Genomic DNA, 21,466 nt, shown 5'->3' with positions numbered 1-21,466 from the left:
GTAAATGTGGTAAAACTCTGCTGATTTCCATCATCCAATCATATGCAAGCATAAATACCGTTTAAAAATGTTTTTTTTTCTTGCACCTGATTGGGTATTAGTTATAAACTGAAGCTTCACCACATTCACTAAATTTTGGGAAAAATGAGTGCACTTGCAAAGTCTACAGTATATTCACATTTAATAAATCAACCCTTATTGTGTAGCACAGACCAGAGGCTTGTTTAGCTTTGTGACTAATGGCTAATTTATACCATTGTTAGCCCTCTGAAGAGCAATCCATGATGGATCACTCTCCAGAGGGCATTTGAACTCCTAAATATCTGCACCACTGCGCTACAACTGCGTTCATTGTGTGCGATTGTGGAAAGGCCCCATGCGATGGATCACATTCAGCAGTTATTACTTCCCACAGAGCATGATTATTTTAGCAAAGCATCGTGCCCACAGCATGTGTACACCCACGTCTGCTTCTTTTTGTATCATGTGTTTTTACTGCCTCCCAACCGCAAATGTAAACTAGGCCTTAAAGTACATTTCTAGCAAAAACATTTTATTTTGTTTAGCTTTTCAAAACATCCTTGAAGCTGAACTCCAGCAAAGATAGATTTTGCATAGTTACAACTGGCCAACATGGTCTAATGCAAGTATACATATGCGATAGCTGATTGGCCTCTGTGGAAGCTGTAAGCCACTGTAGAAAGCCTACCATAGCCACCATGGTCTAATGTAAGTCTACGTATGTGACAGCTGATTGGCCTCTGTGGAAGCTTTAAGCCACTGCAGAAAGCCTACCATGGCCACCATGGTCTAATGTAAGTCAACATATGTGATAGCTGATTGGCCCCTGTGGAAGCTGTAAGCCACTGTAGAAAGCCTACCATGGCCACCATGGTCTAATGTAAGTCTGCATATGTGATAGCTGATTGGCCCCTGTGGAAGCTGTAAGCCACTGTAGAAAGCCTACCATGGCCACCATGGTCTAATGTAAGTCAACATATGCGATAGCTGATTGGCCCCTGTGGAAGCTGTAAGCCACTGTAGAAAGCCTACCATGGCCACCATGGTCTAATGTAAGTCTACATATGTGATAGCTGATTGGCCTCTGTGGAAGCTGTAAGCCACTGTAGAAAGCCTGAGCTACTACAGTGATGGCCACGATAATTCTAGATGCCATGCAGAGTGAATGCCCATCTGCATAGTAACCACAGGGGGTCACTTACTCAGCATGGCTGCCATTCAGGGAACACCTTGCATTTTTCTCATTAAATACAAAGCATTCCATAAATCCTTATTCATTGAAGATGGACTGAAGGGGCAATAACCTCTTCATCTCCAACCCCCCACTGTATGTGATCTGTGCATTAAAGGAAACATTTGGAGTTAAAAAAAACATATTCACCTCTATAATGCAGCATTGGTGTGATGCTGCAGCTGTTCCACGTTAGCTCTAAGTCTGAGAACTGAGCAATTACATGACCACTGATCACTCAGTTATCGATCTGCGCGAAGTGTGGAGCACTGACAGTCAGTCGCCACTCTCCTCCAGCGTTCACTGGAGTACCGGGCTGGAGAGGGGGCAGGCATAGCTGGTTCTGGCTCTCATCCATGTGTGAAGAGGCAAAGCCAGATGTCAATCAGGCATCTAGATGGACAATATTATCGGCACCTTTCCAGAGCCTGAAGCTGCTCTGCCCATTGTCAGCTGATTCTAGGTCACAGGAGTGCAAAGGTAAATGCACTCCTGTGACTCACAGATGTATGGCCAAAAAAGCTTTGGCCATACTTCTCTCCTTCACCACCAGTTCTCCCTCAATACCAGTATGTTTCTACTTAAAAAAAAAAAGAGTCATTTTGGTGGTATTTGTCCTGTCTTGGCAATTCTATTTTAACAGAGAATAAAGGAAAGAGTTTTTTTTAAATATGCTGCCTTTTTTCATTTATATAGTAAAACAAAAATTAAAATGCCAGCAGTTACTAAATACCACTAAAAGAAAGTTCTGTCAAAAAATTATATAGAATGAATTTGGATACAAATGCTGGAGTAATTGTCAAAGTATCACAGCACTAGGAACTGAAAAATGGCCTGGTAAAGAAGGAGTAGCACAGGATGGCACTCAAGTGGTTAAAAGTGGATGCCAGTCAAAGTTGAAAGCTTACCTACTTAGTACTTGATTTTATTTTTTGACCCACAAAGTACAGTTATTACTGTACTTTGTGGGTCAACCTGATTCCCCTTTGCCTGTAATTTGGTTATCTTGCAATGTCCCAACTTAAGATGCAGACCAATACTGTACAACACAGCACTACAGGTACATTTCTGCCTCTCATGTGCCTGATATGAAAAAAAAACTATGTTAGTATGAGGATGTTTTTCATGACCATCAATAAAATTTTAACTTGTCTTGAAAGATTGAATGCAGTTGGTAAAATAGAAAACATAAAGAAAAAGAATCAGTTGCACTGCCCAAGCTCCCAAAAGTCTGCTGTAAATAACAACAAAGAACTCAGAATAAAGTGGACTTTCACCCATATTGCCCTGCATCCTCCCCCTCCCTCTCTCTAACATGGTTGTAAAGGCAGAAGGCTTTTTACATTCATGCATTCTATGCATGAAGGTAAAAACTTGCTGGGTGCAGCTCACCCCCTAAGCCCCCCCAAATACTTGAGCCAGATCTCGATCCAGCGATGTGCATGAGAGCAGCGGTTCTCCCAAGCCTCTCTCTCCTCAATGGTTCACAGAACAGCAGGAACTATTGGCTTCTGCTGCTGTCAGTCACAGCGAGTGAGCCAATGAGGAGAGATTAGTGGGATGGGGTGGGGCTGAGCTGTGCTCTGTGTACGAATGGACAATGTTCATTTACAGAAGCCCAATTCGGGAGCGAGCCTGCTTGAGTGCCCCCATAGCAAGAGGCTTAAGGAGAGGAGCCAGAACCAATGGCGGGGGACCCAAAGAGAAAAGGATCAGGGCTGCTCTGTTCAAAACCATTGCACAGTGCAGATAAGTATAACACATTTGTTATTTAAAAAAAAAATTACAACCTTTAGAATCACTTTAATATAATAGGTTTTTTAATTTTTGGCTGCAGAACAGCATTTCTCGCCTAGATGGAAATGATGTTTGTGTACCCGTCCCTCATCCTGAGTTCGGTACAAGCACAGGAATTTGGGTCCTGAGTGAGACTTGCAGCACATTTGTGCATGCGCAGGTTTACTTGTACAAAGATGGCTCTTGTGGAAGTCCCAAACCTATTCCATCTTTGCACATGTGCAAAAAATCTCCAGCACATGTGCAGATGTGCCGAAGGGCTCTACCAGGGCCCGAAGACTGGGCATAGCCCTTCAACACATCTCTGCACATGCCATAATTGTGGCTCAGAGGAGGAGGGCTGAGCCACTATAAAGGGGACTGAAGTTCCTCTTTAAGTTACAGAGACAATGTTAAATTGTGGCAGAGTTCACTTTATATCATTTTTTAATTCATCTGTTTGCTAGAATTTTTTGGGTGTTTTTAGGTAAAGTCTACAGTATATTTGTGTCCCCTTCTTTGAGGTGAAAAGCATTTGCACAGTACAGCGGTATAGGCTCATATTATCAGTATAAGCAATGCTAAGAAGTCATAGCCATCACATAGCGTTTTTTTCCAAACAGTGCAGTAAGTAATGTAAGTCTGAATACACCTACAGTACAGGTCAGGACCACATGAATGTATATATATTATCCAATTTGAAGATAGACTAGAGTTGATTAAACAACCCAGTTGCAGTCACTGAGGTCATATCATCACAAATATTCTGCATGAAAACTGCAAGGCTGTATTTATACACCATTAACCACTTGATTGCCCCAGATGTTAACCCCCTTCCTGCCCTGTGCCATTAGTACAGTGTCACTGGGGATGTCAGTGACACCAAGTCAATTCCCCCCAGTGTCAGAATGCCGCCACAGTCCTGCTATAAGTCGCTGATCGCCTCCATTAGTAAAAAAAAAAAATTCCAGTATATATGCCACCATTTGTAAATGCTATAACTTTCACGTTTACCAATTAATTTACATGTATTGGGATTTATTTTTTTTTTAGCAAAAACATGTAGCAGAATACATTTTGGCCTAAAATGACGAAATTTAATTTTTTTACATGTTTAATAGCAAAAAAGTCAAAAATATTGTTTTTTTCTCAAAATTGTCAGCCTTTTTTTATAATTTTAAAATTAATAAACGCACTGGCGATCAAATACCACCGAAAGAAAGCTCTATTTGTGGGAATAAAAGGTTGTAAATTTAATTTGGGTGCAACGTTGCATGACCGCGCAATTGTCAGTTCAAGTAATGCAGTTCCGTATGGCCTGGTCAAGAAGGGGGTAAATCCTCTGTAGGGCAAGTGGTTAAAAAAGAGAAACAATTTCACCACTCACTGTCTTTCAGACACTTCACCAATTACAAATCGAGTGAAGAAAAAAAAGAGATCTAGGATTATTAGGATATAAGTTTAGCTCATTCTCTTCTCATTCTGTCTTTTGTACGAGAACATCTACCCCAACTGGAGGCTGTCGGAACCCATAGACATCATGATGGTCATGTTATCTAAATCCACTTCACATGATGGTCATCAATAATACAATGGGATTGACCTACTAAAACTGGAGAGAGCAAAATCTGGTGCAGCTGTGCATGGTAGCCAATCAGCTTCTAACTTCAGCTTGTTCAATAAGGCTAGGTTTACATATGTGCGAACGGTGCAGTTGCAGATCCACACAAAAATCTGTGCAGCAGCACTACCCGTACAGAGGAATGCGGACCCGCGGGTGGGTGCCATTAATTCTAATGACATGCCACCCGCACTGGAAAACGCAACCGTACTGGGAACCAAGGTTCCCGTGCGGGCTGTGTATTCAGAAGAAGTGCAGGGATATCTTCCCTGCGTGTCACGGAGCACGGGAGTCCATTCAAATGAATGGTCTCTCGTGCCTACACAAAACGTGGCCCACTTGGCCGCATATATGTGAACCAGGGGTTAAGCTTTGACAAAAAGCTGATTGGTTTCTATGCAGAGCTGCACCAAATGCTGCAATCTCCAGTTTTAGTAAATCAACACCAGTATATACACATAATATACTACCTGCAATTCTTGAATTCAAATGTATTGTATACTTGATTTGTAAGCATGTGCTGCACATAAATAAACGTGAATTATATTTTCCAGCCAGTGCAGAAAATTATTAAATGACATGGTGACAACCACTAGTCATTGTAAAAAATACTGTGACTGACGTATTAATGACGTATTAATGATCTTTATCCCGAGACAGTCTTTTCCTTTGAAGTTATTCTTATTGCCTGTTATCCTCAATGTTTTATTGTTTCCTTTAGGCTGGGTTCACACTGATGCTGTGGGGAATTTGCAGGGTTTTCTGTGCGAATTCCGCACCACATCAGAATCGCACCCCGTTCATGTGAACCGATGTGGGTGTGTATGTTAAGTTAACAACACCCCGAAATCGGTCCGCAAAACGCAGTTCGAAGTGCAGAATCGGATCGCATAGATGTGAATACTTATGCGATCCGATTCTAGTGCTGACCCAAAAAAGGGTCCTGCACCTTTTTGGTGCTGGTGCAGTGCGATTTGAGCAATAAAAAAATGTATGTGATATGCACAGGAATGCGGTGCGGTTCCTGTGCGAATCACATGCGTATTAGTGTGAACCCAGCCTTAAACAGAAATCAGACGATGACCACATCACTGTCAATCAGAAGGGTACAAATGCATTCTATTTAGATGATCATTTTGATCCTGTAGTGCAGCCATTGTGTCTCTGCCTACTGTATTGGTTACGATTTTGTATATGCACAACGCTTATCTGAATGGCATATATCTTTAATTATAAGCTGTATACATTCTAATTTGTCTGAAATAAAGACAAGGCAAGTGATCCTAAGACTATACCAGCATTCTAAAGGTCCCTGTAAATGAACATCATTGGCAAATGAAACTACATTCATTTCTAACTCTTTCGCCTATTTTATAGTCACCATTTAAAAAAAAAAAACATCTATGTTCATAAAATAAAATACTACTAAAATGACTGATAATCTTCTTTTCTTGGTAAATTAAAATACATTTTACAAAAAAACTTACGTTCTGTAGAAGACCAGCTCAGATGAACACATTCATGCTGCGCTCCTCATGCTCAATTACTCCTGTTTGTTTACCTAGTCAAGCAGCTAACTACAGAGAGTAATGATTACCTTGTTGAGCAAGACTAGGCAAACTGACACACCTTGTCCTGTCCCTCAAGCCCTGCTCACTGACATACCAAAGAACAAAGGCTCCTGGGACTTGAAGTTCTTTTTTGAGAAGATAAAGCTAGACGAAAGGTATGCAGAACTCACTACCCAGAATCCCTTGCTGTGAACCTGAGTGTACACCTGAAACTACATTAGGAGTTTCGGTTGAAGGAGGAACCAGAGAAGAAAGTGAAAAGTGTCTTGTCTCTGCAGTGTGTCACGTTTGCTTGAAAAGGGACTGTACTGAGAAGCCATAGTCGTAGCAAAACATTTTGCAGTGATTGTATCATGAGTCTTCTGGGTTTATTAAATAAGGAAAGGAAAACAAAGGTAATCACGTAGAAAGAGAATTAACCCAAAGCAGCCAATTTGATTCCATTATAGTGTATTTATATACGATGAATTCTCTTTGCCTATATATATGTTACATTCCTTGATAGATGTGTGTTATGCACATCTCATTTTCTTCTCTATGTAATAGGCGAATGTTGTACGTCTCCTGATAAATGTTGCTGTTTATGGTATGCAGCATTTTAATAGCCATTTTCTGAATTATTTTTATTTTACTCATTTATTTTCTGGAGTACAGGCCTCTACACAGTAATTGAATGCAGTCTTTTGGGCAAACCTGTGTGCTTATATGGTGTGTATTAATCTTCATCTGCAATTATATACCTTCATCTTTTGTAATGAAGGAATATTTCAACTTTATTATTCTGTAATGGACAAAACAAATATTGAAAATTAACTCTCCTTGCAGCAGTATTTTTTTCCAGTTGAATTTCACTATAGGTAACTTTTGACAAAATAGTCAATGAAACATTAAGGAAAATGTTTTTTAAAAATAAAGATTTTTTTTAAGATAGACCTGTCAAACAGATCAGCTCAATGTAAATAAACTTATCAATATGTGTTAAATCTGCCATAACTGGTTTGCGTTATGTGCTGAGATCTATGGGCAGGCTGAATGTACCCAAGTTGATCGATTGATCACCTTTAGTACAACCAGCCTGCCAGATTTTACATGCAATTATCGCTAGCCGCTGTTATAGCCACTAGCAATAATCACTGTTTTTTCCTGGCCCAGAGAACACAGCGGGAGGGATTCCCCTGTCAAAACTGTCTGCGGTCGCAGGAAAGAAATTCACGCCGTCTATGGCATGCCTTAATATATAAAAAATTTTTTTTTTCCATGTTCCTCTTAGTGAATTGTCCCTGCTCGAAGTTTGTGGTCAAACTTTTGTTAGGTTTGAATGTTCGACCGTGGACCGAACAAGGGGGTATTCCGCCCGTAACTACTTATCTGTAAAGTAGTATGGTATGTCCCTTGATATGCAGACTGCTGGATCCTGTAGATTTCACTGTAGGGCTAAACTGTCCTCTTCCTGCTGCTGAACTTCTGTAACTGTGGTAGTTGACAGCTTTGGATCTCTGGGATCAGCTGCATTAAAGATGGTTTGACTGAGACATGTCTCCTCCTCACTCTCTTCCATTGACAAAAGTTTTTCCACTAATTACACTGCCAAAGGGGCATGTGCAGTATCAATGCTGGTCTGAAATGAGATCCATTTGGATATTAGGTGAATAATATCCACTAGTTAGTACCTCCAGCTAGGTTCATAGGTTCCCTGTGCCACGAGTTTGGTCTCAGATACAAAGCGGCACCATTTTCTAGGGAGGGGGCAAGCCACCAACCCCCTAGCTACCAGGGAACACCATCACCCATGCCCAGTACTACCTTCCTGCTGGCTGGCTGCTATAGCATTAGCACCAGTCTTGGTTACTTATAACAAATGCACATTAGACATATCTTCTGCCCACTGCACTTTTAACTCCTTCAAGGTGACTTTCTTACTTCTCCTCTTCATCCCCCTTGATGTTATAGGCCCAGTTCTTTTGAATACACCATGCACTTTAAACACCCTTTACAGAACTTCACACCAGGCATTTACAACTTCGAGAACGTTTATTGAAGCTTCCTTGCAGATATAGTTAATCCAACACAGTTCTTCACAGTTCATTACATAAACCGTTCCAGTTCATCCTAACTAACTCAGGCTGCCTCTACCTCTAACAAGGGAGAGTCCTCTCTATAAGGTCCATGTACTGGTTCCAACAACCTTACTGGGTATCAGTTCTCATGAGGAAGACTCAAGAGCAGCCCAGAAGGTTACCTCCGCTCGCACCTATGAGCTACCAAAAAAGGGGCAGAACCATGAATACCCGGGAGTAGGCAGATTCAACCCCTTCCCAACATCTGGGCAGACTGCTAGCTTATAACACATTACTAGCATAACAAATTTGTCAATCCATATGCTGCATCCCTCTTGAACACTAAAGTAAAAATAAAGTGAACTTTATTTTGTACCACACATCTGTAACCTCCTGCTTACACACTGCATTCATATACAGCATTTCTATTGTATAAATTTTATGTGGCAGCCGGAGTGTAGAACCTCATACACAATACATTAGATGCAGAAGCACATCCAGCTCCTTGTACAGAAATACAAACATTGGTTCATGTTAGCATTGATGATCTTAGATGGGAGCTGAACTTATAGGAAGAATAGAAATAAACAGCAGAGACAAACACAAAGTCAAACACATTTTAAGTGGATTTTCTATTGAGTGCTCAGAAATATTGATCTGTTCACTTCAATACACTTTTCATTTGCATGGTGCCAGAGAGCATTATGTGGGTGCACAAAACATGTGCCGAGCATTCCTTTTAAAACAATGTCAATGCTTGTAGTGAATCCAGACTAGATTGCTATAACTCCCTCTACTATGGTTTCCCTTAGAAAGAACTATGTTTGCAGCTGGTACATAATGCAGCAGCCAGGTTATTCCACCACCAACCCCATCACTGCCATTTCACCTCAATACTTCACGTCCTACACTGACTACTAATTAAATGCAGAATTTGCTCTAAAAGTGGCTTACTCACCTATATAGCCCTAAAAAACTTGAACCCTATCTATCAGAACATCTGGTTATCCATATTCTCTCCTTTCCTTAGAGAAAGGAAAATTGCACATGCCTAGAGTGGTCTTAGAATTTTTTGGATCTCCGGAAGTCTATTATGTAGCACACACAATATGAGACTCCCAACATCCAGATGCATTCATCCTGATTTAGGGTTGGTTCACACAGTTATTGCGCAGGCATGCATACTGTGTTCCCCATCAATTCTCCTGAATTCCCATGCAGTACGATTTAGAAGCCCAGTCATCTGAATGGGCTGCAAATTGATCCAGAATACATAAAAAGTAGTGTATGCACTATTTTAAAAAATGTGCTAAACCAAATTCCATGGTATTGCGGTAGTTTGCAATCTACCCTTCACATTACATTGGCAATTTGCATGCAGATCACAAAGGCAGTGCAGTCTAACATGGTTTGGGAAACGCATATATAACGCACCATTCCTGTACTGCATTCTGGTGTAAACTGGCCCTAAAAACAACAACTGACAAATCTTTCTACATACCAGTTTTATAAGTACTTTGAGTGCTCACTGGGAAGAGTGCTAAAGAAATGTAATTATTATTATTTTTATTATTCCAATAGGTAGCTGATTTGTAAAAATAAACCAGTACTTATACAGAGAATATTTTTCCATCAGCACAGACTATTCAAAAGCAGTATTTACATACTCTGGCACAGTATCAAGTAAGTACAGTGGACAAACAAGCATACACTCTGGCAGGAAGACTAAAGCAGAGTCTCTGTCAATGATATAAATGTATTGTCAGTGCTTGAAAATCTTTTACAAAAGATATTAAAACAGCATAATGGTAGTAGCTACAGAAACCACCATAAAATGACTGACACATTTCAGACTGTAGCCCTGCTTTAAGTCATAGAGTTATAAAAACAAGATGAAGATGAACTAATCACAAGTGTAGATTATGTAAAAAGCATGGAATGCAGTGACATATATAGACTGCTGTTGTAAAGTTGTACAGATAGCAGGGTCCGTGTCAGCCTCACCCTTATTCACTATGAGAAAGCCTGACACTGGTTCCACTGCTTTCCTCCATCATCAATATGCTTATTAAAAGGCATGCCTTATATTTGCACTTTTGGCCGTATGTCTACAGCCTTTGGAAGCCCAGGATTTGTACTACAAAATAACACCCGATTATACAATTAAAACGTATTCATATTTGTACAGTCAGTTTTGTGATCCCAACATCTTTGCCAGATTCTGTACTCACTCAGACCTCTTTGTAGACTACACTGCAATTGAACAATATGGAATGGTCTAGCAGTTGCCCTGCCTTGCACTTGGACAGTGAAGAGGCAGCTGTACACTAAAGAGTAGGGATGAGCTACAGGTTCTGGTCAAAAATCAGGCCAACCTAAACATAGCCTGTCCAAATTTCAGCCATATTTGGTCATCTTACCAACTTGACCCTCAGCTGATGTTTGCAAGCGTTGTCCCGATGATGTAGACTTGCCCAGATAAAATTTAAAAAAACAATGCCCCCCCACCTGTCCACACCCGCCAAGCACTCGCAGCAATATGACAGATCAGACAGTTGCCAGTCAGATGTAACCAATTGGAACAATTGGGTGAAGCTAGCAGTGATGTAAGCAGTGATGTCACTGCAAGCCCCACCTAATTGTTTACATCTGGCGAGCAAATATCAGACCTGTTATATTGCGGCGAGTGATTGGCAGGTGTAGACAGGTCGGCAGGCATCAGGTTTTTCTTTTATCTCAGCGAGCTGATGGGTTTTTTTATTAACCACTTGCCCCCCGGAAGATTTACCCCCCTTCATGATCAGACCATTTTTTACTATTTGGTGCTGCACTGTTTCAACTGGTAACTGCGTGGTCATGCAATGATGTCCTTTTTTCACACAAATAGAGCTTTTTTTTTGGTGGAATTTGATCACCACTGTTTTTTTTTGTGATATAAATGAAAAAAACCAAACATTTTGAAGAAAACATTTTCTACTTTCTGTTTTGAAAAATATCCAACAAACTCAAAATTAGTCATAGATTTAGGCCAAAATGTATTCTGCTACATGTGTTTGGTAAAAACAAATCCCAATAAGTGAATATTCATTGGTTTGTGAGAAAGTTATAGGGTCTACAAACTATAGTATAGATACTCAAAGCTTTTACTTTCTATCACATTTCTTGAGGTGTTAAAATGTCAGTACAAACACCCACAAATGACCCCTTTTCAGAAAGTAGATACCCTACGCTATTTGCTGAGAGGCATGTTGAGTCCATGGAAGATTTATTCTTATTTCCACAAGTTTTTGGAATTTTTTTTTTACACAAAGCTGTCACTTAAATCACTTGGGTATGTGTGGAATTACACCCCAAAATATAATCTGCTACTTCTATCAAGTATGGGGATACCACATGGGCCCGAAATCTACTGACCCCTTTGTAAGCCTGAAGGTGCGTAATTTCCTCATTTCACTTCTTCACTACCTATCACAGTTTCAGGGGTTGTGAAGTTTCAGGATATCATAAAGCCCCCCCCCCCCCAAATGACCCCTTTTTGTAAAGAGGATACACCAAACTATTTGCTGAGATGCATATTAAGTCAATGGAAGTTTTTTTCTTTTTTTTACCACAAGTTTTTGGAATATGACAATTTTGTTATGTTTTTTCTTACATTTAAGTTGTCACTTAAATGATATATTGATCACACATACCATGGGTATATGTGGAATTACACCCCAAAATACATTCTGATACTTCTCCCGGTTATAGGGATACCACATGTGAGACTTTTTAGGAGCCTAACCGCATACAGGAGCCCAAAATCCCCCCCCCCCCCATGATTTCTTTTTGGAAAGTAGACATTCCAAGGAATTTAATAAGAGGCATGGTGAGCATTTTGCAGATCTAATTTTTTGTCACAAGGTTTTGAAAAATAAAAAACACTTTCACATGAAAAAAAATATGTATTTTTTGCTAGAAAATTACTTTGAACCCCCAAACATTATATATATATTTTTTTTTTAAAGAAGAGGCCCTAGAGAATAAAATGGTGAGTATTGCAAGTTTTCTATGCCACACAGTACTTGCACAGTGATTTTTCAAATGCAAATTTTTTGGAAAAAATACACTTTTTTGAATTTTAATGCACAAAAACACAATATATTGCCCAATTGTTTGGTAAAAAGATGATGTTATGCCGAGTAAATAGATACCAAACATGACATGCTTTAAAACTGCGTAGTCACTGTGCAATGGCCACAAACTATATACATTTTTAATATCCATAGGCAACACTTTAAAAGCCTTTCCAGGCTACCACTTTAGATTTACACAGGCAGCCTAGTGCTAGAATTACTGCCCTCGATCTGATGTTCACAGCAAAACCTCACATACATGGTGCAACCGCTGTTTTCATATCGACACGAGACCAATGCTTGCATAACCCTTTTTGCAAGAGTGCAGGGGACAGGGATGCTTAATTTTAATTTTTATTATTTATTTTGTTTTTTTTATTTTTACATTATCTTTTTTATTTATTTAATGAATCGCTTTTTTTGTTATCACAGGGAATGTAAATATCCCCTATGAAAGCAATAGGCAGTGACAGATACTCTTTTCTGAGAAATATGGGGTCCATTAGACTCTAGATCTCTCCTCTGCCCTTAAAACATCTGATCACACCAAGATTGTATGATCAGATGCTTTCCTATTTTAAAAATGGTGCAGTTTATATTAGACGAAACCAAAGTGATGAAATGCTCATAGCTTTCGGTTTCTTAGACCACAGAGATGATTGGAACCGTTCTAGTCTCTGATCAGCTCTATGGTCAGCAGAAAGAACCACTGGCTGCATTCTCAGGTTCCCCGACGGGACGAGAGAGCCTGAGAAAGCCATAGAGGGAGGGGGGGGTCCCCTCCTGCTGCTTGTAAAAGCAATTGAATAGCTAATTAGCCAACCACTGGCTGAAAAAACAATAACAGGATAATGCTTGTAGCTGTAGGAATCATCCCAGTATAACCATTTGAAATTCAGCAACATACCAGTACATCACTGGTCCCAGTTGGGCATATATGCAATGTTCTTTTTATTTCATGCAGCCTGTGGGCTGAATAAAAAAAGAGAATCTAACTGATTCCTCCATTCACATTGATTCATGTGGATGAAGACATCTCTGTCAGAAAAAGTGTGTGGTATACCCACCATTAGAATATAGTCCTCTAATGCTGGGCATACATGTAATGTTCTTTTTTTGTTCAGTCCATCGGCTTAACGAAAAAGAGAACCTAAAAGATTCCTCCATTCACATCGATCGATGTGGATGAAGAAATTGCTGCCAAAAAAAGCAAAAAAAAATATATGCTGAAGCATAGGAGCAATCCACCCACTGACCACCCCAGGCTTCCATGCTTGTGCATATATGTTCTTTTTTTAACTGCAGATGAAAAAATCTCATCCAGCAGTGCTGCACTTAATGACGTATATTCTGAGAGCAAGACCTTGTTGTTGTCTGAATAAACAGATCATTACTGCAGCTGAATGGTGTTCCTGAAAAGCAAACAACAACGGGTAACAATAGAACAAAGTAACAATAGAACATTAACTCAATACAACAACTTTTTTTTATTGAAGACTGTGCCAAAAAAAATTAAAAATATATACATGCTAAAGCATAAGAGCGATCCTCCCACTGAACATCCCAGGACCCCATGATTGGGCATATATGTTCTTTTTTTTAACTGCGGATGAAAAATCTTATCCAACAGCACTGCACGCACTGAATTATGTTCCTGTAAAGCAAACAACAGTTAACAATAAAACAAAGTAACAATAGAACATTGACTCAATAAAACAACAACTGAATGGTGTTCCTGTAAAGCAAAAAACAACGGTTAACAATAAAACAAAGTAAGAATAGAACATTAACTCAATAAAACCAACAACTTTTTTTTTATTTATGAATTTTTTATTCTATTATTTTTTTTTTTACTTTTTTTGTAACAGCCTCTGATTTTTGGTTCTTTCAAAATGCAATAGACAGTTTCCTGACTATATAACATCTTTTGAGACCCTGTGTGAGAATGGTGAATATGTGCCCTAGATTGTGTCATGGTATACCCTATACTAATAATCCACTAGTGTGTGGTAGCGACAGAAGCAGTTCTTGAGGCGGAGACCAGGTTGACCAGGACAGGAAGGACGAAAAAAGCGGGTGTCGCATCTTATTCTGTGTCTGCTCCAGACAAAAAATTTTCTTTGGGGTGGAGTACCAGAGAGGACATCTGGAAAAAGCCTCTCTTGCAGCCAGCTAACTGGATGAGGATTTGGGGATTTTCCACAGCACCTTCTGGATACAAAAGAGCCGTGATGATCTCTTTCTGAAATTTCAACTGGACGAAGGATCCACTTCATCAGTTGCTTTGTAAATTACAAAAGCATTATATATAGCCAATTGAAATAAATAGACACCTTTTTGTACCAGTGTCAAACTTTCTGGGAAACTAGGTACGGATTCATCATTTGGTCGTTGAAGTCCACCCCTCCCATGTTAAGGTTATACCCTGTTTCCCCCAAAATAAGACCTACCCCAAAAATAAGACCTAGTACTATTTTTGGGAATTGCTGAAGTATAAGACCTACCCTGAAAATAAGACCTAGTTGTGATCAGCTGTTCCACCACCTCTGGCACTGGCCCTGTGTATACCAATATCTATTGTCTCCTATAAACACAGAAGCGCGGCTTTTGTGTTTCCAAGTGACAGTCCCTCTTGTAAGTAACAGCATCATCCGCTCCCACAGAACCTCCCTACCTCTGTACTCACTGTGGGACAGGGAAGGAACAGATATCTGAGGGCGCAGTGTGTTTAGGGGTGGGGCAGGGCATCTCATCCTGCAGCCTAACGCAGGCCATAGACGCTTCGTTTATCGGCCTATTTTTCGGCCCGAAAAACGAAACATCGGTCGTTCTGTTGCCACCAATGATTGCGAAAATCGGCCATTTTTCACAAATTTTCCAGCATGACCGATAAAAGAAATGAGGAGGAACCGCGAAAATCGGGCAATGCCATTGCCCAACTAACAGTGCGAAAATCGGCCGATTATTATTTCGGACGAAAAATTGGTCGATAAACGAACTGTGTATGGCCTGCATTATGCATGGAAGCCAATGCCCCAGGGGTGATCACTGGCCAGTGAGGAAGAGGCGGAGTGGTGAGTGCGCTTGGTGAACTGTGTGGGAAGATAGGACCCGAAGCTCACTTCTGCATCCCCTGTCTGCAACTCACCCCTGCACCCTGTCTGAAACTCACCTATCAATTCACCTCTGCAACACCTGACTGCAGCTCACAACTGTCATCAGCCGGCCCTCTCTATAGTAACCCTCATCCACAACTGCCTGCAGCTCACCTCTGCACCCCCTGCACACCTGGACATTAAAAAAAATAAGACCTACCCAGAAAATAAGACCTAGTGTGTTTTTTTGAGCCAAAAAAAATATAAGACATTGTCCACGGTAGTTGTGGACACAGAGGGGTTTCTCAACAACGCCAGATGCTGTGATAATTTGGACTGTCATGTCTGCATGAATGGAAGACAGGATGAAAACATCCCATTTGTCCTTCCACTTTACTGAGAGCAATTCATCATTTCTCAAACAGGCTTTCTCCCCCTTTCTAACTTGGCTATTTACAAGTGATATATATAGGTAGTACCTCTAACGGAACAAAGACGACACCAAGTCCCAAACTATCTTTCCACTGCTTCCCATGTAGTCTGGGCAGTCAGGGGGCTCTACTTCACTGTCTCTTTCCTCATAAACCCTAAAATTGTATGTATAGCCTGTGGCCCTCTCACAGAGTTTATACAGTTTGACCCCAGATCTGGCATGCTGGGGAGGTACTGTGTGAATGCAAGGCGGCCAGTAAAGTGAATGAGGGACTCATCCATGCAAATCTTTTGCTAGGACTATATACATCTGCAAATTTCTAAGTGATGTGGTTTGTGAGGTGCTGAATTTTGTAGAGCCAGTCATGTTCAGGGTCACCCCTAGGATGACAGAGTGTGTTATCACTGAAATGCATGAAGCACATTATCTTCTCATATCTATGCCTGCCCATGGCAACAGAGAACATGGGCAAATGATGAATTGGGTCTGTGGATCAGTATATGACCGCAACTCATTCTTTTTTGTAATGCCCATGTTGAGGGTTTTACATTCACAAACCGTAAATAGGTTTCCATGCGAATTGTCTGGCAAGAGCTGAATTTGGGTTGGCAGCTATATATTGTTGTGCATAGATTGCTTTGGCCCACAATCAAATTGTACAAATCTGTGAAAAACAGCTCCATAAAATTAAGGGGAGTAGTTACATTTGCTGTTTCCACCTGAATTTTGGGTTGGGCAGTGAACGGGGGAAGTATGGGTGCTGCAGAATCTGTGGGCTGCCAATCAGGATTTGCAAGAACTTCCGGAATAACACTATGGGCTCCAAGGGCCTGTGTGTGAATTCTTGGAGGCTGAGATGCTACTTGTGCTCACCACCTCCCCAGCTTGTACTGCACTTATGGGACTCGTCACATCACCAAGTAATACTGCAGTGCTGGTATGAGAAAGACCAGGATGTACTAGGCTGCTGGTGCTCGCCAGTTCACCAAAAGGTAGTGCGGCACTAGTACTGATACTCTGCTGCATTTGAGACAAGTCATGCTTTTCTAGCACTTCAGCTTCATGGGGTCGGGTATGCCTGATCTTAACAGGGACCTCTTCTCCATCATCCGAGCTACCTAACAGAGTGGCGCTGCTTTCTACAGGTTCATATTTGGAGCAAGGCTTCCCATTCGCTCTCATCTGATATGCTCAGAATCCTGTAGGCCTCTTTACTGGTGTACTTCTTTTGTGACATTTTGGGCTCTAAATTTACAGGTACCTAGTGAGACTCATGGGAAAAAGAGCACCTGGCTGTCAGGGACTTCTTGAACCACTACCAATAAAATTCACCTGCTAGCACTAGCAGAGATCAGGCTTGATTCTGTTAACACTGTGGTTTTATGTGCAATATATCACAGGTGACAGTGATCAGAAATAACACTGACACTGCACTTCTTGTTGGGTGGGCAGAATGGCTAAATGCAAGTGCTGACAGCGAACGGGGCACTGGTCTAGTTCTGTTCGTGATTAACATATTGATCCGTACAAACACTATACTAGTAATGATGGTGATCAGCGACCTATAGCATGTGTGCTAATCTAACACTGGCTGACCCTGGCTTGGAGGGGCGACAACTGACCCTGACACTATCTGATGATATCAGACATTGCTAGTGGCAGTAATACAGTGATCAGTGAAAAATACTGTACACTGACACTGTGCTAATGGCATTGGCAGGGTGGCAGGGGGCAATCCAAGGGTTAAGGAGGCAAGTAAGGGGTTAAATGTCTCTAACGTGTGTGGGTGAAGTGTGCTGCTTTTACTCATGTAAAACTTACTCATGTAATTTGTCTTTCAAAATGGTTCCAAGGAGAGAAGATCCAGTTAGATCCTGTACCTGTATTTGCAAATACAAGCATAGCTTTGCTTCTCTATTCACTGTAGAAGATCAGCAGAGTCCCAGTCAAAAATCACTGGCCGTGATCTGCTGACATACATCTCCTAGAGCGAATGATAGCGGGGGGCCAGCAGGGAACAAAACCCAGAAGAGCGAAGCAACGTATAGGTACCTCGCTTTGCCTGTAGCTACCGCCCATCTTCAGTACATTGTGGGCGGCAAGCGGTTAAAGGACTTGTCAAAAACTGTTGTTTTTTGTTAAATTAAAGGAATTTTTCAAAAGACTGGTCTCTTTATATTTTACTGAATTTAGCCCTCATTCACAAGGAGGGACAGCATCAGGGTTCTCCCCTATCTAAAGGGGTACCCTGATGCTAATGAGCCCCCCTGCCTGCAGACCCTCAGAACCACCGGGCCAGGATTGAGGGGAAGAGGCCCTTGTCCCCATCGGCATGGACACGTGGCCTGGGAATCCCACACACTTTTCCCCCTCATTTTTGGGAGGTGGGGCTCCCCTTAAAAGTCCTAACAGGCCTAAAAAATGTTTTGATCTTTTTACTGTGGGATCCCTCTTAACCTTCCTATCAGATCTAAAGGACTTGGTATGGATAAGGGGGGGGGGGGGGTCCACACTGTTTATTTTATTAAAATGAATTTTTTGTTTTATTTTTATTATTATTTTTTTTTTGGGGGGGGGGTTTCTCATCTCTGTCTTCGGCAGTGTCCAGCAACACACTGCATAAGACTGCAGTGTAAGCAGCCTTATATACTGTGGGGCGTGAACTTAGCTGTGAGCCATGATTGGCAAAAATCACCATGACTTTGGCCAATCATGGCTCTCACAATGCACTGTGACAGCGCAGTTCATTGTGGGGCGCTCAGCAGGCTGTTCAACCTTACTGTTCGTATGTTTGGGAGGTACAAGAGTGCTCAGAGTAGGCATATCTGTGCTGGGGAGCAGTCATGTAATGTGACAGCATCCTGCAGAGGGCTGTATCCCCAGCCACATTCAGCCATTGGTCGGGAGGTTCCATGGCCGAAAGCTAAATGTGATGTCATTACTGAAATATGGGCAATGCCACTGGGATGGCTTTACTTTTAATTGACAGTGTGTAGGCAATTGCAGTCCTAGTTTTCTACTGCAGGTGGAGGAAGCCACTGATTTCTCTATGGTTTCCTTGGTCCCTCTAGGCAGCATTCCAGTTGGCTATGCTTCATACAGTTGACCCTGGTGGCCATTTTGGGTCAACAGAGCCTTTTTAAGCACCTGTCCCCATTATTTGGCATGCATTCTTGTGAGTGGGTAGGATAGGAAAAAGGTTCTGAATGAGTAGGGACAGGCTAGGGACACACCATCCTTCTCCACAATCGTCCCCATTGGGCTCAGACTGACTACGCAGCATTCCTTCCTTGGAGACTGTTGGATTTTAGACACATATAATACTTTTTTTAGTGTCTTGAGGCGATTATGAATGAAAGAGCCGTTGAAATAAAAAATTAAGTGTGATTTTATTCTATCTGGCTTAAAATAACAATGTAAAGCGTATCATGAACAATTCCATGTAGATAAAACCAGAAATATCAAGCAGAAGTTTAAAAATAAGTCACCATTATTGTCATGGCTGTCTGGCCATGTGCACCTTCCATGTTCTCCTTGTCCTTCTCGAGTCTTTGGGAAGAAGCCGGAAGTAGACAGAAATGACTATTCATGTCTTGTAGCACCTGTTCCAGCTTTTCAGAATGTTCTCAGACATGTGTGTTTGTGTATGAATGTCCTTGTGTCCGTTGTCTCATAGTCTTTTATGAGGTAAGTACGCGTCATAGCTTGGGATTCTTAACCTCCCTAGCGGTTATTTCAGATTTTTGGTGCTGAAAGCGGTACCATTATTTTGCATGGAAATATGTAGTTTTTTTATTGTAGGCTGTAATATTTAGGAATAACTCACTGAAATCTGTCCGAACAAGAGTCTAGTAAACATCCCGGGTATGATAAAATTTGAAACACAAAATCATAAATTATAATTTAATAAATAATCATAAAAAATAATAATATAATAATAATACATTTAATTCAATAATATAATCAAACCAAAAACACTGAAATTTGAAATATAGCGCCAAGTTCGCACATCGCTGAGCAAAGTCGCAAAATTATTTTCAGTGTCTGATGACGAATTTCTCCACGAATCATTATCACTCAATTCTGCAAGTGGTTCTGATTTACTATCGCTGTTCTCTAGCTGATCTAAACCCGCTTTTGACCTAAAGGGACACTTTTTGGACACCATGGACTTTTCAAAGTTTCCAGGCAGAAAGAACAGTCAAAATGCAGACAGGCAGGAGACAGGACAAAGCACTAGGGATAAAATGTATGTGAAATGGGTTGAAACAGCAATGTTTTACTATGTAAAATTGTTTGAAAAAAATGACATTTTTTTTAAATTTTCAAATTTCCCGCCGCCGGCAGCGCCTGTACGTCCCGACGTCACAGGGACCGGAGCACAGGAGCCGGATGCCGGCATCAGCCGAAGGAGATGGCCGGGGACACTGCAGGGGACACATCGCGGGAGCGAAGGACAAGGTAAGTGCTGCAGGGACTCCCTATGCAGCGCTGCATGGTAAGCCCGAGTGTAGCTCGGGGTTACCGCTTTTGGTACAGACATTTTACCCCGAGCTACACTCGGGAATACCGCTAGGGAGGTTAAGACCTTGTATAGAAATCAGTACTGCTTAGCAGAGCAATTTCATAGAAGGGAGGGGACGCCACACACATGATGTTTTTGATGGACAGGTACATATGTTGATGATGTAACCTCAGCTATCATATTTAAATGGTGATATAACTTAAGAACGTATCTTTACAACATATCAATGTATAATCACTAATCTATATATGTATCAATATTAGCAACTTATAAATCATACTAAAAATACACAGATACTATTAAAAATACATTATGTAATAATGAGTCAATTCTAATACCCTTGACATTTACTAGAGACTTCTAACCAGCTATGCCTTAATATAGAATACTCAGCCTCAGCTGGTTCAGCTGGTCTCAGCTTAACTCCTGTCTTATTTTACTGTCTCAGCTTATTTTACTGAAGAATTAAATAATATCATCGGTTTAAGGCGAACATTCAGACATTTTAATATTAATTATGATTAATCATAAAAACCAAATATTTTGCAAGCTTGCCATCAGTATAAGTGCCGAATCATAAATTTGATTAATTAATTTCCTTCAGAGACAGACACTGTCAGTGCATCAGAACCTGCTCCAGTCTACAAGTTTGCACAAAACTGTGAGTATACCCACCTGGGTGCTTTCCCACTGGGTTGTTTGTATATTTTGGGCCGTTCCTTCAATGCACATTTTGTTCATTGCAATTGGACTCGGACAAACACACGGTAGTGGGCAGATCCAAAACTGCTATTACTATTGATCTACTACACCCTATATGCATTTCCTCATATGTGTCGTAGACCTAGAACTGAAAAGCTGCTCTACGCATTTTACCGACAGGTTCTTGTCACTTTGTGTTAACCATGCTTATAGGTTTGGGATATTTATTTCTAGTTGTAGTACTGTACTATAGCAAAATGTTAATAAATCTATTGTGCTTACAGTGACAAAACAAAAATAGGAGGATGGATAGTTTGCA

General features: G+C 40.9%; 1 protein-coding gene across 2 annotated transcripts in view; it reads right to left on the bottom strand.

Moving 5' to 3' along the window:
* The window catches only part of MACC1 (MET transcriptional regulator MACC1), a 60,738-nt gene extending 54,477 nt beyond the window's left edge, over positions 1-6,261 (bottom strand). Inside the window, exon 1 of one of the 2 annotated variants that reach the window (XM_089673167.1) lies at positions 6,137-6,261. In XM_089673167.1, the coding sequence (XP_089529293.1) occupies positions 6,137-6,168 (32 nt within the window). In that variant the 5' untranslated portion in view covers positions 6,169-6,261. The remainder of the gene's footprint in view (positions 1-6,136) is intronic. The other variant, XM_089673166.1, reaches the window with a different exon arrangement.
* Between the last annotated feature and the right edge of the window lie 15,205 nt (positions 6,262-21,466).

The sequence above is a fragment of the Staurois parvus genome, unplaced genomic scaffold, assembly GCF_062004578.1.
Source record: "Staurois parvus isolate SC_StPar_1 unplaced genomic scaffold, SC_StPar_1.0 ptg000136l, whole genome shotgun sequence".
NCBI classification, from domain to species: domain Eukaryota; kingdom Metazoa; phylum Chordata; class Amphibia; order Anura; family Ranidae; genus Staurois; species Staurois parvus.
This window is presented reverse-complemented; position numbering and strand designations above follow the sequence as displayed.